This window comes from Lipomyces tetrasporus (assembly GCF_029532465.1).
Source record: "Lipomyces tetrasporus strain NRRL Y-64009 chromosome Unknown POJ06scaffold_10, whole genome shotgun sequence".
NCBI lineage: Eukaryota > Fungi > Ascomycota > Lipomycetes > Lipomycetales > Lipomycetaceae > Lipomyces > Lipomyces tetrasporus.
This window is the reverse complement of record NW_026611605.1, coordinates 769,000-783,408: the sequence shown is the minus strand read 5'-3', so window position 1 is coordinate 783,408 and position 14,409 is coordinate 769,000. Positions and strand designations below refer to the sequence as shown.

The 14,409-nt window shown below is 50.4% G+C and overlaps 7 protein-coding genes across 7 annotated transcripts; 5 read left to right on the top strand and 2 right to left on the bottom strand.

Moving 5' to 3' along the window:
* The first annotated feature begins 35 nt into the window (after window positions 1–35).
* On the top strand, window positions 36–1,425 carry POJ06DRAFT_25838 (uncharacterized protein). Its single transcript, XM_056188265.1, has one exon. It carries the CDS (start codon window positions 125–127, stop codon window positions 1,208–1,210), a length of 1,086 nt encoding a protein of 361 aa, XP_056041406.1. The 5' UTR covers window positions 36–124; the 3' UTR covers window positions 1,211–1,425.
* Window positions 1,375–1,814, bottom strand: POJ06DRAFT_270770 (cytochrome b5-like heme/steroid binding domain-containing protein; the record flags this gene model as incomplete). The annotated part of the gene is made up of 2 exons (XM_056189462.1): window positions 1,375–1,655; window positions 1,724–1,814. The coding sequence occupies 2 exons, from the start codon at window positions 1,812–1,814 to the stop codon at window positions 1,375–1,377; spliced, it is 372 nt and encodes a 123-aa protein (XP_056041405.1).
* Window positions 1,815–2,019: 205 nt separating this feature from the next.
* On the top strand, window positions 2,020–4,501 carry POJ06DRAFT_25729 (uncharacterized protein). Its single transcript, XM_056188127.1, has one exon. It carries the CDS (start codon window positions 2,078–2,080, stop codon window positions 4,169–4,171), a length of 2,094 nt encoding a protein of 697 aa, XP_056041404.1. The 5' UTR covers window positions 2,020–2,077; the 3' UTR covers window positions 4,172–4,501.
* Window positions 4,502–6,367: 1,866 nt separating this feature from the next.
* POJ06DRAFT_240465 (uncharacterized protein) lies at window positions 6,368–6,700 on the top strand (the record flags this gene model as incomplete). The annotated part of the gene is made up of 1 exon (XM_056186091.1): window positions 6,368–6,700. One exon carries the CDS (start codon window positions 6,368–6,370, stop codon window positions 6,698–6,700), a length of 333 nt encoding a protein of 110 aa, XP_056041403.1.
* Window positions 6,701–7,581: 881 nt separating this feature from the next.
* Window positions 7,582–7,849, top strand: POJ06DRAFT_270767 (uncharacterized protein; the record flags this gene model as incomplete). Its single annotated transcript, XM_056189461.1, has 2 exons — window positions 7,582–7,723; window positions 7,785–7,849. The coding sequence occupies 2 exons, from the start codon at window positions 7,582–7,584 to the stop codon at window positions 7,847–7,849; spliced, it is 207 nt and encodes a 68-aa protein (XP_056041402.1).
* Window positions 7,850–8,251: 402 nt separating this feature from the next.
* Window positions 8,252–10,133, bottom strand: POJ06DRAFT_201044 (asparagine synthase-domain-containing protein; the record flags this gene model as incomplete). Its single annotated transcript, XM_056185221.1, has 5 exons — window positions 8,252–8,326; window positions 8,395–8,559; window positions 8,629–9,366; window positions 9,387–9,464; window positions 9,513–10,133. The coding sequence occupies 5 exons, from the start codon at window positions 10,131–10,133 to the stop codon at window positions 8,252–8,254; spliced, it is 1,677 nt and encodes a 558-aa protein (XP_056041401.1).
* Window positions 10,134–10,263: 130 nt separating this feature from the next.
* POJ06DRAFT_25751 (uncharacterized protein) lies at window positions 10,264–13,120 on the top strand. Its single transcript, XM_056188152.1, has 4 exons — window positions 10,264–10,654; window positions 10,749–11,662; window positions 11,715–12,036; window positions 12,087–13,120. Exons 1-4 carry the CDS (start codon window positions 10,536–10,538, stop codon window positions 12,703–12,705), a joined length of 1,974 nt encoding a protein of 657 aa, XP_056041400.1. The 5' UTR covers window positions 10,264–10,535; the 3' UTR covers window positions 12,706–13,120.
* Window positions 13,121–14,409: the final 1,289 nt, after the last annotated feature.

Sequence of the window (14,409 nt, the reverse complement as noted above, 5' to 3'; positions counted from 1 at the left end):
TGGCGCTGGGCCGAGACAGAGATGCGGTTGCTGCTGCTCCATCCCTGATTATTACACATATAATACCACGCACACCACCCTGCTTGTGCGTTGCATCACCACCACCTCCTCACTACCACCAATAATGACCATGTCAGCGTTGTCCACAATGCCATCGCCGACATCTTCGCCTCTTGAGTGTCCTCGCTCGCCGGCTGGACCACTCATCACTCCCCCCCCTTCAACTGACATCTTGCCCAACGATCCCCAGTGCGCGCCGGAAATCGCTGCATTCTTCCTACCCCCGTCAGTCACATCATCAAACGACTCCAGCCGACCACAGCTTTTGCCCAAGACTTCGGCCCCACGCACTCAGCAACAGCAACAGCAACAACAACAACAGCAGCAGGAGGCTAATGTCCAGACCCGCAGCAAGTTTGCGCCGTCCAAACTGCCGCCGCCGCCTATGCGGTCGCGTCGAATCATCCAGATGCAACCTGTTCTGCCAAAACCCGCGGCGGCAAAGACCATTGCCAAGCAGCAACAGTCACTGCCGGCCGAGGCGCTTGCTGCGGCAGCGGCGCCATCCAAATCAAAACGAGGCGGCGCCGGCTCGTCCGCGTCCGCTGCGACCCGCAAGAGTGCTCGCAAAATCGCCCATTCCGCCATCGAGCGCAGACGGCGGTCGAAGATGAATGAGGAGTTTGATGCTCTCAAGACCATGGTCCCCGCCTGTCGCGTGGCCAGTCAGACCCATGGCGAAGCCAGTCTGCACAAGCTAGGCATTCTGCAGGCCACGGTCGAGTATGTGCGATATCTCGAGGGATGCATCGGCCAGTTACAGGCTCGAGTAGAGGCTCTGGAATCGGGTAACGAGACCGCCTCCGAAACGAAGTTTGACCTCACTCAGCACTTCGAGGAGAGTGATCTTGACCGCGACGAGGAGCCCAGAATGGATTACGATGAAGAGATGGACGAGGACGAGGACGACGAAGACGAAGATGAAGACGACGGAGTCGATGAGGAACAGTACGTCCCCGAGTCGACCGCGAGTGCGCCGACCACTGCCGGTCCTGCTTTCGTCGACGACGACGAGATGGAGGAAGCTGGCAAGGAGGTCAGCCGCACGCTGCTGATGCTCCGACACAACAGCGATTCTGGTCCCGCGCTGGCGCTCGACAGTAATAATAGTGCGCGGGTGGGAATAAGGGTCTGCGATTTATTGGGTTAATTGGAGTACATTGGTGTTCTTATCTAAATTAAGGAATTTCCGGGAGTATATTATATTTTGATAAACGGTTGGATATTGGGTCTGACTATGTATTTTAAATGCGTTTCTGTACTTGCTTTATATATAACCCTGCAAGCTATTATCGTTCAAACAAGCCAATGCACCTATATCTTCGCGTCACTTTCTGGCACGACCTTGCCCATGATATTATACCGCTGACTGAAATACGAGTACCAGTCGTCCAGCACAGTAAGCTCGCCCTCGTCCAGCTCGTCCGTATGCGGCACAGCGTGCTCGGGCTTGAGACTGCTCTTGGCCAACCCTCTCGATCCGTCTTTGCCAGCGAAAATGGCGTACGAGCCGCCCGGACCATATACCTTGCCGTTCCTGGTCACGTCAAAGACAGTGCCTTTGACCGCGACATAGATCGATGGGTCGTGAACGCCTGCACGAGATATCAGCTTTTGGCGGCTTGGTCGCTGGGGTGGGGGGGGCCCAGAATATTCAACGTACCATCATACTGTCGCAGTTCCGACTGCGTGAATCGCCTGTCCTTTGGCGGGTCCAGGACGACCGGTTCTTTAGGCGCAAACCGCGGTGCCATGATCTGTTTATGCGAAGCGATAGTTGATGTGTAATTTATTCTTGTTAAACTCTCTTAGAACAGGTTCTTGATCCGGCCGCTTGATTGCGGGGGAATAGCCGAGTGGCCGAAGGTGGAAACCCAAAACGACACTTCTTGCCGGGTAACTGCCGTGCTTATTACCTGCCGTTTCTGACGCCGTCAATTTGGACCGAGATCTCTTTGTCTGCCAGACGTGGTCCTTCCGCACTTGATTTTCCGCAACTCGACTTCGTTTCTGTCAAATGTCACTCCGAGGACTGTTTTCGCGACGGCACCCTCTGGAGTCGATCTCGGAACTCAGCGACGACAGCGACTCCAGTGGTGGTGGGCTAGGGCCCCGGCCACCGTCGCCGCCGATACTCGCCAGCCGATCGAGCAGTGCGCGCTCCGGATATCTCAACACCGGCTCACCGTTCCCCTGTCCGGCCGGGTTCGAGGCGGTCCACATCCGGCCGGACCCCGACTGCGAATACGGTTGCGTTGATGAATGGCCGACGTTCAAGGACTGCGACAAGGAGACGTCGAGACAGATTATCCGGTCGCTGCAGAATCTGGACCCGGTCAAGATCAACACTTCCCTGTCCGACTGCTACCGCCTGGCAACACCAGGCCTGAAGCAGTTCCGTCGCCAGATCAACTACGTGCGCGTGTATTTGGTCGAAGGGGCAAACTTGCCGTCTGTCGGACGGCACCTCGACGTGTTGAAGCGTTCTGCCGAACAACACGCGCCGCCCGCCATTCACACGTTCGGCCATGTCAATTATCTTCTCGACCGCGTCCCGCACCGCGTCGACGGTCGCGAATTCGCAAACAGTGTGGCCGACCGCGCCCACGAGCGACAGAGTATGTGGGACTACCCGGCAACATCGACCCGCGTGCACGCAATCTGCTCCAAGGATGAGCCCAGTCTGCACTGCGGCACGCTGCACGCCCGCATCGCGGCCTGGGACCCGCACGTCGTGCTTATCCGCGCGACAAAGCTGTCGCATGCCTGGCTCAACACGCTGGCCCGGACCCGGTTTCTGGGCACGAAGATCGTCGTCCTGGTCGACTGCTCGTCGTCGCAGTACGATGGCATCGTGCGGACGATTTGTCTGTTCATTCACGAGTGGAACACGGGCCATCGCGTGCATGTCAACAGCAGGATCATGGAACCGGCGGTCGTGTACGACCAATACGAGCGCGACGCGGCCTCGGGGGCGGCTACGAGCACGGCCTGGGCGTTCCATCCGCTCGTCGTGTCGCTCTTTCGCGTCAACGACACCGTCAGCGCCACGTTCACGGGCGTGCACGAGTACCTGTCGCTGTTCAGCTACGTCAAGCACTGGTTCGCGCCCGCCATCACCTTGCCTGCCCGTCTCGACTGCTTTTCGATTCAGCCGCCGCGCCGGATCGGCGGTAACATCCGGACCGTGTTTTGGGCCGACGACGAGTCTCCGATCTTCCACATCACGGCCGCACGATTCGACGCGCGCACGGGTCGCTTCAACGTCCATGTCGTCGGCCACAAAGGTGAGCTCGCACTCGGGAACGTGTGCACGCTCGGTCCGGACGGGTATGACGTCCGGGGCCGGCCGATCTACTACGACATTGTTGTCCAGAAAATCGTGCACGTCCCGTCGTACGCCAACCGGCGCGTTGTCAAAAAGGGCGAGACCGCCGCGGTCACGATCACGGTCCGCAGACAGCCGCCTGATTTCCACATAAACGAGACCAACATGCGACGCATGCGCATCACGCGCGATCTTTTCGCGGTCATGACACACAGCCCGCCCGACAGCCACAACCCGCACAGGTCCCGCTGGCGACTGCCGAGAAACCGCCCCGTGCAGAAACAAGCCCTGGATGCCCGCAAACGATACATGCGTCCGCCGACCGGCGTCGTCGTCCTCGCCGTCGACGCACTCTCGCACGCAGACCGGCTCGCGAAATGGAACTTCCGTCGCGGCACAGTGATAAACGTCGGCCTGGCCCACGGCTGGCTCTATGCGCGTGTCCTGGACCGGCATCCAGCCCGCAACCTCATCGTGGTCGAATTCGTGAACAAGCCGGCTTTCATGCCGCCCGGCGCCACATTCCAAGACCTAGTCCCGCACGCCAAATCCGCCACGCCGGCGTGGGACGTCGTGTGGACTTGCGAGCGCGTCGCGATTGTTGAAATGCACGATACCGCCGGCGAACTTAGTTTTGCCGGACGGATTGTCGGCGTCGAGTTTGTCGATCGCGAGATTCCCGGGTTCCCGGAGTTTTTGCAACAACAGCGGACGAAGACTGACGTTGTTGTGCTTGACAAGGGTGTCGAGAGTTCTGATGAGAACGGCGAAGTGTTGGCGTGATCCTGCACCTTTTTTTTTTGGTTTTGTTTTCGTATTCTGCTGTTCTGTGCGAGTGGTCTGTTGAGGATAGTGTAATTTTTTGGCTACTTTTTTGAGTTGTTTTTGGATACCGCGAATTTTGATGACTCGATGATAACAACGCTTCCTCAAGTGCGACTTCGAAGCAGTAACAATGACGTTGTTCCTGTGACTCTTGTCTGGCTGTGCGCACTTATAAACTGGCAATAGACACAGTGGCCAAGCAAAGATGCAAGACAAAACTGAAAATCACTTGTATTCTGATATGACCAGCAGTTATCTGTCAGGATTCCGCCGGTGGGGCCCGTGCGAGTCAACGTAGGGAACTCACTGTTTTGACAGATTTGACAACAGGGCTATCGAATTGAGAAGGTTGTGAACAAACGAGAGCCTCGCGTTTTAGAATTTCTTCTCCTGCAAATGAGATAAGAATTGTCATCGCCGGGATAACATGGCAGTGCCAGTTTGAATAGCGCGCTTGAGTGAGCATGACACAGGCAGGTTGCGAATCCCCCGTTCATGTCGAGCTCTTCACTGTGGACTAACAGGGCCTGGCACCGTCAAGCGTCACAAGCTCCTGAATTTATCAGCTACAACAACGGAAAGAGCACACGCAACCCCCAATAAACGCTTTGGCACAAATGGTTGATGACTTTCTCGATCCTGCCAAACGGCTCCGTCGGGAAATATTGTTCGTCTTGCAGCTTATTTTCGCCACTTGTAAACTGCTATTCGACGTGGTCAGGTTGCTGATCGGGCGAACGAAGAACAAGTCTGCGCCGAGTACGATAGGAAATATCGCAAAATGTCGCTCTAGGGAGTAGTGAGTACTAACTAGATTCCAGTGCCGTACCGGCCGCAGGTACAATCACTCTGGACGACGTCGGGAACTATCACTCTGTGGCACTAAGCTGTACGGAAACAGCAGCTGCCAATACGAAGCAGGAATGTCGTACCTGTCACTTATACGAAATTCCTTAACCTTCAGACTTGCCTTTTAGTACAGGCGGATTATTTATCGTTGACTACATAGAAAATGCAATTAGGGATGGATACGATTGGTTGCAGAAGTTTACGATTAACTATACCAGCAACGACGTTGGTTGCTCGTAAAATCGTATAGTTCGTAGGCTCTTGTGTACGGCGAAAGTCGCCTGCGGCTGGAGAAATTCGAGCGTTTAAATACGTATAAACATGCAGATGATCATAATTACATCCGCTTCCTTTGAATATTGATCTGCAAGCAAACTAAGTGTTCTCATAGTTCCTGACTTCATTGAGTGCCTTCTTAAGCCTAGCAAGTCTCTGCCTTCACTAATAACCTCTCGATTGCTATCTCAGAGGCTGGGATTGCACGATAGTCCCTGGCTGCTGCTGCCGTTTGCAGGTACTCTTCTTTGACAAACCGCATGCAACCCAGTAGCGCCAGACTAATATGGTAGGAATTTGTGTAAGGGTTCGCAGGGTGATCACTATATGTTACAGAATAGTTGGTGAACTAGTAACGATATATTTTAGAATATTTTCTATGAGACTCGGACGGGGAACGAGGGGTCCTTTAATACCCTTCCCACGGTCTCGTCCGAGTCCCTACAACAACTAAGAACTTCATAAAATATCTCAAACAAAAAACGAAAACTAAAAGCAAAACCTTTCTATGTACATCGTATCGCCTTGCGGTGTGGGCACGAGAGCCGAGATTACGACTACCCGAGAGTACCGGGGTACGAGCCGGGCTCCTGACGCTTTGTATGATTGCTACATCTGCTGAAGAATAATCCCCCAGAACAGCAATTAGATGTTCACTTGCCTTATTCTATGTACTTGGAATTGCAGGAAAGTTGGTCTAAGTTTAAGGAGGGGATGGACATTCGCGAGGATCAGAGGTATTATTAACTATTTTTGTCTCCAGAGCGAGCTGACAGGTTTGACCTTGTGGGTATACACGCTTGTCATACAATAGCTTAGAGCGGGTAGCGACCGTGGTTACTATCCAAAAGAGCTCTCCATGAAGTTGCAGCTTCTGAGCTCAGAAGAGTGATCGATAAAAGTGTCGATGAATACCTCTCAATTCATGGACTGGATGCCTTGAAATGAATTGTGGAAACTGGATCTACGACCACGAGGACCAATACTTCAATAGTTCGAAAGAGCCTGATTGTTCATTCTCATATCATGATGACAGCCATCGCGGCCGGATACGCTGAGGATTATGGTAGACTCCATCGCGACAAGGACATGTGGATGAAAGGCCTGAATGCAAAAGTTGTAGTACTGATATACGTTAAGGAATCACCACGGTTTAAAAATCCTCATACTGCATATGAGGATATCGAAGACGTCGATGTAGAGCTGGCAAGAATGCAACAAAATATGTGGAAAGTGACGCAAAGGAACATAGAACAAGGATCCTATGGTCCCGTTGAATACCGCAATAACAGATCGGGAAGATCAGTGATGCTTGCATTGAAGTTTGGCGAGTGGACCGGAATGATCCTGTCAGAAGTGTGAGTGCGCGACCATGTAGCCTGTCTGCTCACGTTCACTCTAATTTAGTACCTGATTAAAGATGGGCGCGCCTATGAGCGTCTACCTACGACAATTGGACTCAAAAAAAACGACTTTTAACTGACCGTGCATGGGGTGCGGCCAACATTCCAGATAGTGATGTTTACTTTCACGTGGATCGATATGTCCATGATCTTATGCTTGCCATAGATAAGAGTGCACGAGAACGATATGTCGATTTCATTGCATCAGCCAGGTCTTCAACAAACAGAAGGTAGGATAGAGACCATCATTGGTTTTGCGTGTAACGATTACATTCATTATTACGATCCTGTATGGCCGTTGTGTCAAACTGTGATGCAGACACCACAAGCATGATCTTGCTATTCCTGTTGTTGATTGTCATATAAATCCTCGCTGTTGCGCCTAATATTATCCTTAACTTAAAGCAAAGATGCAAGACTATCCTTGTATTTTGGTATCAGCAGTTATCTGTGAGGATCCGCCGGTGAAGCCCGTGCGATTCAACGTAGAAATCTCACTGTTGGACAGGTTTGACAACAGGACCAAGGACCATCGAACTGAAAAGATTGTGAACAAAGGAGAGCTTCTTGTTTTAGAATGAACTGTCACCGTTCAGGATCACATGGCTGTGCCTGACCTGATCGTGCGGCTCCGCCGCAGGCAGTGCGCTGTTTGGAGTGCCGGCAGATTACCGAATTGAGTGAGCATGACACAGGCAGGTTGCGAATCCCCCGTTCATGTCGAGCTCTTCACTGCGGACTAACAGGGTCTGGCACTGTCAAGTGTCACAAGCTCCTGAATTTATCAGCTACAACAACGGAAAGAGCACACGCAACCCCCCAATAAACACTTTGGCACAAATGGTTGATGACTTTCTCGATCCTGCCAAACGGCTCCGTCGGGAAATATTGTTCGTCTTGCAGCTTATTTTCGCCACTTTCAAACTGTTATTCAATGTGATCAGGCTGCTGATCGGGCGAACGAAGAACAAGTCCGCGCCGAGTACGTACGAAATATCGCAAAATGTCGCTCTAGGGAGTAGTGGGTACTAACTAGATTCCAGTGCCGTATCGGCGGCAGGTACAATACCTCTGGATGTCTTCGGGAACTATCAGTCCGTGGCACTAAGCTGTACGCATATAGCAGCAGCCAATACGCAGCAGGAATGTCGTCCCTGTCACTTTATACAAAAGTTCAATACACCTCAGACTTGCCTTTCCATCTTCAAATATCGTAATTTGCCATGTTTCTTTGAACTCCGTCCAAGGGCTCCTTTCCATGATAGTAACTGACGCAATGTGCCACGATGTTAGGTAAGACTCGAAACGCTCGCAACAAACACAGACAGGAACTATCGCTGCAAGAAGATCCACTTTGACTATGCCAACAGTTCTGTGCTGGGACAAAAATACGATATCAGAAGTATCTGGTAGTCATCATCGGTCCCCGTCCGTAATCCCCAGAAAAAAAGTCTCAAATACAGGCCAACACTTCTATTGATCCCCGGGGGGCCTAAGATACAAACCGCGACTAGACGAACTTAGCAGTGCCTTTAATCTTACCCTGTCCCACTTCCATCTTGGCTGACCGCGCACCAAATTGGATCTAGTAGCCTAGCCGTCAGTCGCGCTTGCTGATTGTATTATTGTAGAAAAAAGAAGAAAAATACTCACCGCGCGCTTTTTCTCCTCGGCGACATGACGTAGTCCGATGTATCTTGCAAGTTGTCGCAGTAGCCACTTTCCTTCTATGCCATTGCCCCGTACACGCATTTTTGAATCCAACGGACACTGTAATGCGAAATGCACAAATTCCTCATCCAAATACGGGTACCGGAACTATATGTCGGCAAAAAAACATAAGCCTACCACGCTCGACTCGCAAAAGAAAAATTGGCCGAGACGTACCTCCTTGCCCCAGTCGGCACCTACGCGATCGTCTCTCCCCAAATTCCGTTCATGCAGTCTCCCAAAATCCAACGTCAGCTCGTCGGCTAAGGTTTCATACCCACCTCGAGCAAAGCTGGTCCCGTGGCGCGTGTACCCCGCAAACAACTCGTCTGCGCCCAACCCGGAGATTAGCACGCGGCTCGTAGTGCTGTACTCTTCCGCTGGGTCTGCATCGGGGGAAGCAAACATCGTGCCTAGACCTCGTGCTGCGAAAAAAAATGCCAACGCGATGGAAAAGTCCATGACGCTGTCCTTCGGAAACATCAGGTCCTGCACGCGAGATTTGTGTTCTAGGACTTGAGTGTACGGCACGTTGATCTCAACAAACCTGAAATCACACTGGCTTGACTGGAGGGCGGGCAGTGATCGCAGTTCTTGCCAACTTTGTCGGCCGAGAATTCGATCCGGCGTGTTGTAGCCGCCACCGATGCGCGGATTCTCGAACGCGACGTTGAGAAGATCTACATGTGCGGTGTGGTCGCGCAGGCAGATGGCGGTTAGATATGCGAGCAGAGTGCAGTCGATACCGCCGGAAAAGAGAATTGCATAAGTGTCCGCTGTAGACGGCGCGTGATGGATCGCGAGAACGCGTCGGCGGACTGCGGCGAGGAGGGTTGATGATAACTCGCCGACGACGGTATCATAACTGAGCTGGTAAAATGAGACGTCGTGACATATAGGCAGATATGGATATCTCTAATCAACAATCAGAATACCGTCAACTCCAGAAAATAAGAGTACAATACCAACGACCCGCTCGGTTCATACGACCACTTTACAACTTCTATACCCATCTAAACATGTTAGTCCTGTACTATCACGATATATCAATCAATAGTTACAGTGTGTAGATCTAGCTTGTAAACTTCGCCAGCCGGAACTTCTCGCCAGTTACCGCGAAATGTCGCATGAGTCGGCGCCAAACTGGACAAAGCTATACAGTCTTTTCGACATCGGTTGACAAGGAGACTGCGCCGACCAATACAATCTCTTGCCCACCATAAGCATTTGGACAGTGAGTCATAGTATACAAATGCATATTCACCTCGGACTGACTGCAATGTCTCCAGTACACCAAATCGGTTAAATAATTGCGAGAGTAATGCTGTATCATTCTTGCTGACTGAAGTATCACCACCTAATAAACCTGACCTGTATTCTTCTAGTTGACCAACAACATCGTACAGCTCGCCATTAAACTGCAGTATCCGACCTTCTTGGGATTGTAATGGTTGCGGGGTCAATGGATCGCGCATGGACAACACGGTTGAGAAAAACGTCAACTGCCCGATCCCTCCTTCGTCGTTGGTCTTAACGTCACAGACAACCGTATTAAAGCAATCTGGGCCGCGACGTTTGAGCGTTTCCTCGAGCTGTAATCTCACTAAAGTATATTTGTCCAATTCCCTGGCGATGAGTGCGGACTTTGATTTCGGGATTAGACTGAAGAAAATGCCGCACATAATTCTTCAGGTGTTATATATTAGCCCAAATGTTCCGCATATATTGTACTTGCGGCAATAACCTCTTGTCGACCTGAATTGTCCTGCCGGCGGAGAATATTGGTGATTGCCCATAGGCACCGAAGCGATGGCGAAATGTATGACAAACCACGTGATCGGCCCTGTTCTCTTGCTCGGGATTGCCGTTTCGATAGCCCGCAACAACAAGGCACTTCTGCATTTTCATTCATAATCATATCAATCCAATACTGCCTGCCTCTGGCACGACGACTGGCATTCGGACAACACCAGGTCACGACCAGCGTCTGCATTATAGCAGTCCCTGGTGAAAATCTCGGGAATATTTCCGTGCTTGCGCGACAAAAGACGCTGAGCTGAAGACGACATTGTCGCACCAGGAACATGTCTGCTCTTGAGTCGCCTGCGCCGTCTCCGGCTCTGTATGCCGACAAAAGCGTTGCCGATGACAGCACGGGTGCTCCTCCTGCCGAGTCGTCGCTGGCTCCGTCCAGTCTCGATAGGTATGTGCGAACTTGTTACAATATCTTTGCGGCACCCATGCGCGCTGGCTTTGTTGCTGTATCAAATTTTCCGATACTGACTTATCCTTTCAAGTAGCTCTGTAGCTGGTCTTACTCTGTCAGACTCGTCCGAAATGGTTTCGTTAGCCACTACGCCGCGAGACGACGACCTGCCAGCGCCGTCGCCAATGCCCACGCCCCAGCCTATGATAGGGAAGCCAAGCTTGAATCTCCAGAGCATATTAGAGCAATTCGACCCGTTAGCGCTCCAGTCGAATTCTGAAGAGCGAGCACGACCACAATCTCGGTCGTCCGGCAATTCTACGCCGTTCACATTGTCAAGATCGTCGAGCACAGGATCGACGACTTCGAAGTCCGTCAATGGCATGAAAATGCCGCTGTTGACCCGCACATTCTCGAAACAAGCTACAAAGCCAACTACATCACAGGCGACTACATTAGTTCCTAAACGTAGGGATAAGCAGCAATCGTCGTCATCGCGAATGGCAGCTGTGCAAGCTAACCAACAATCTGACCTACCAAAGCCTGAAGATCAGCCTGCCGAGTTGCCTTTTGACTTTCAACGCTTCCTCAACCAGCTCCGACATAAAGGCGCCGATCCACTGTCTCGCTACCTCAAGAGCTTTCTGCACGAGTTTGGGAAACGGTCGTGGACGGTGCGCGAGCAAGTTAAGATTGTCCAGGATTTCCAGAATTTCATAGCTCCACGGATACCGCTGTACCCGCCATTCTCGACATTACCGGAGACTGAAATTGCGAATGCATTGGAGGGCATGGAGAAGCTTATCATGAACCGACTGTATGCGCAGACGTTTTCGCCGGAGATTCCGAGGAGTAGGCGGACGTTCAGCCATGAGGAAGACTTGTTGCGAGACAACGTGCTCGCGGAAAAGATGCGGATATGGTCGTGGATTGAAGCTGACCATTTAGATGTCGAAAAAGCTATTCTAGATAGTGGCGAACGATTCATATTGTTAGCTGAAGACGGTGCGTTCGAGTCGGTTAACGCTCCTTTTCAATCGGCACTAATTGCTTCTAGAATTACTAAAAATCAATAATTATCGTGCACCTAGGGACAAGATCATTTGCATTCTAAATTGCTGTAAGGTGATCTTTGGATTACTCAGGCAGACAAAAACAGAGGAGTCGGCCGACAGGTTTTTACCTATTCTCATCTATGTCGTAATCAAGGCGCAGCCAAGGCATCTTGTGTCGAATGTGCAGTACATTATGCGGTTCCGATGTCCAGACAAGCTCAGCGGTGAAGCTGGTTATTATTTGTCTTCGCTTCAGGGCGCTATTAGCTTCATCGAGACCCTCGATAGGAATTCATTGAATATTACAGATGAAGAATTTGAAGAGTATGTAGCAGTTGGTTGGAGTTAAGTGCACAGCTTCTAACTACAATTAGACGAGTTGTACAATCCGTTGCCATGATTCAAGAAAAAGCTGATCGCAGCATTGAGCTCAGCGACACGCCGACGTCGCCCGTGACTCCAACATCGCCAGCAAGCCTTCGAATGCGAACTCAGACTCCGCCATCGCGACCGTTCTCCCCGGCAGACATGGCCGATGTCGCCTCCGGAGTTGCCTCACAAGTACAGGAGGCGCTCAGCGCAACGTTCACTGCACCATTCAAACAGTTTTCGAAGCTCTTCGACAGTGACGACACTGATGAGGAAGAGCACAAGCAATCGATTATCAGTCGCACTCGAAACTTTGCGCGTCGAGCATCGTCCACGTCGCAGCAAGCCCGAACACAATCTCCACAGCAGCAGACCTCCAACGATCATCAACGATCCGTTTCCTCTTCTTCCCAAAGTGACCCTAGCGCTACCGCTGCACGTCAAGCATCCGAGGAAGCTCGTGAGGCTAAGCGGATAGAACAGCAAGAACATAAAGACGTAGTCGAGACACTGTACCAGATGTTCCCGAATCTGGATATGGACGTAATTGAAGATGTCGTAACGCAGAAACAGGGACGTGTGGGCCTCGCTGTTGACGCCTGTTTGGCTCTGGCTCAGGAATGAAGCTTAACGAGATAAGCATGTCAGCAGAAGACGGGATTTGGTTGGCATAGCCGGGAAAAGACATTTTTGGTTTTTTTTTAGCCTATTCACTTTCTCGCTGCCTGCAGTACTGCTACTACTCTCCGAGTACCAGTGGTGAATTTATTCCATTTGAGAGCATTTGCATACATATAGCTCCTAAGTTTTATTTAAATACCTGACGAGGGTAACGATTCGGTGGTAGTGGAATGAGATGCACTGTATATGTAATATATCATTTTGTCAATTCATATGTACTAATTAGCGAAACCTTGAGTGTACCAAATTTTCGCACCTCAATAAATGGTAAATCAACGCGATAATTTCTATTAGTCTTTATCATTTCCATTTTTTTGTGCCAATCCTGTGCCAATCTACGGTCTTCTACAGATAGCACTGAATCTGATCTTATGCTTCAACCGATATTTCCACATCGACAATCAACAGCTCCATAACCTCTGTTTCCGCGATGTGCACTTTGATCTTTTCGAGCTGCCTTTGGAGAGCATCTCCTTATTTTAGTCTTTCTTATTTCCAAAGTATTAGCCCGGAAGAGTTCAAATCGTCGATGGTTGAATGGATGGCGCGAGGAAGCAAGGACCAACATTACATGACTTCATGCCGAGGCCAGAATTGTGTTGCAAATGATCAGTCAACCGTCACTTTCAGTACCAGGAAATGAATAACTGTCGTACTTAGTCATTATAATAAATATATCGGCAGTCAAGTCATGTTTACATATGATAATAAAGATCTATGCAGAGACAACATTTTGGATGAAGTAACTTCTTGATCTATTGGGTATACCTGACATGTCTGTCCATTGCCCGGTGATGGATACACATGTAAAGGGCTCTGTAATGGCTGAATTGCGCCGTCTGCTAGTAAGTGGTCAAGTTTGCGTAGGTCTCGTTCGCTCTGTGATAGTCGACAAACTGCTTCGCCGAAGGGTCGTTTTCTGTACCTGGCCTTACTTATTATAATTTCATAACTTCCTTGGCTGCCCATGTGTAGCAACCAGTAGGATCCGTCCAGAGTCTTCAGCACAGGGCTTATGACCTCCAACTCGGCCATTGGGGTATTTGCAGACAAGATGAAGAATCAGAACGAAAAGAATCGCTTCAAGAAATGCGCCAGCGCTTAGAATCGAGCTACTGTCAAGACTCGAAATGGTAGTGTTCGAATCACAATGTATTTTACAACAGCAATCAGATGGATCACGCGGACCAGATAGGCGTTTCTATGGAAGTATACACGGGAGCTTTTTCCATATTCATAATTTTGTATTGATTTTTACCAATTACTAATGCGTTAAGCTAATCGCCAATCTTTCACTCCACGCCCTCGCACGTTTGACCTCCTGGAACGCCACAAACTCTTTGCCCTTACTTGGCCTGCCAGTCATCGAACTGTGTCGCTACGCTATTGGAGCCTCAAATTTAAGTTGAGCAGTGGGTCAGTGAAGTTAATGATATTAAATGTTACTAATGATAACTAAAAGCCACGCTTGTTATATGTACAGATGCTGTTGATAACCCTTATTCTGCTTATTATCGTCCAGCCGCAATGGCTTAGTATTGACGTGCAGAATATTTCTACGATATTCGAAAGTCACACAGGCTAAACTTTTTGTAATGTCACTAATGTGCGTTAGCACTAAGGTTATCAGGAGGAATCACTATAGCA

Coding starts and splice junctions, on each gene's coding strand:
- POJ06DRAFT_25729 (XM_056188127.1), top strand. CDS start 2,078: ATGTCACTCCGAGGACTGTTTTCGCGACGGCACCCTCTGGAGTCGATC.
- POJ06DRAFT_25838 (XM_056188265.1), top strand. CDS start 125: ATGACCATGTCAGCGTTGTCCACAATGCCATCGCCGACATCTTCGCCT.
- POJ06DRAFT_25751 (XM_056188152.1), top strand. CDS start 10,536: ATGTCTGCTCTTGAGTCGCCTGCGCCGTCTCCGGCTCTGTATGCCGAC. Junction 10,655..10,748: donor GCTCCGTCCAGTCTCGATAG/GTATGTGCGAAC, acceptor TATCCTTTCAAG/TAGCTCTGTAGCTGGTCTTA. Junction 12,037..12,086: donor ACAGATGAAGAATTTGAAGA/GTATGTAGCAGT, acceptor AACTACAATTAG/ACGAGTTGTACAATCCGTTG.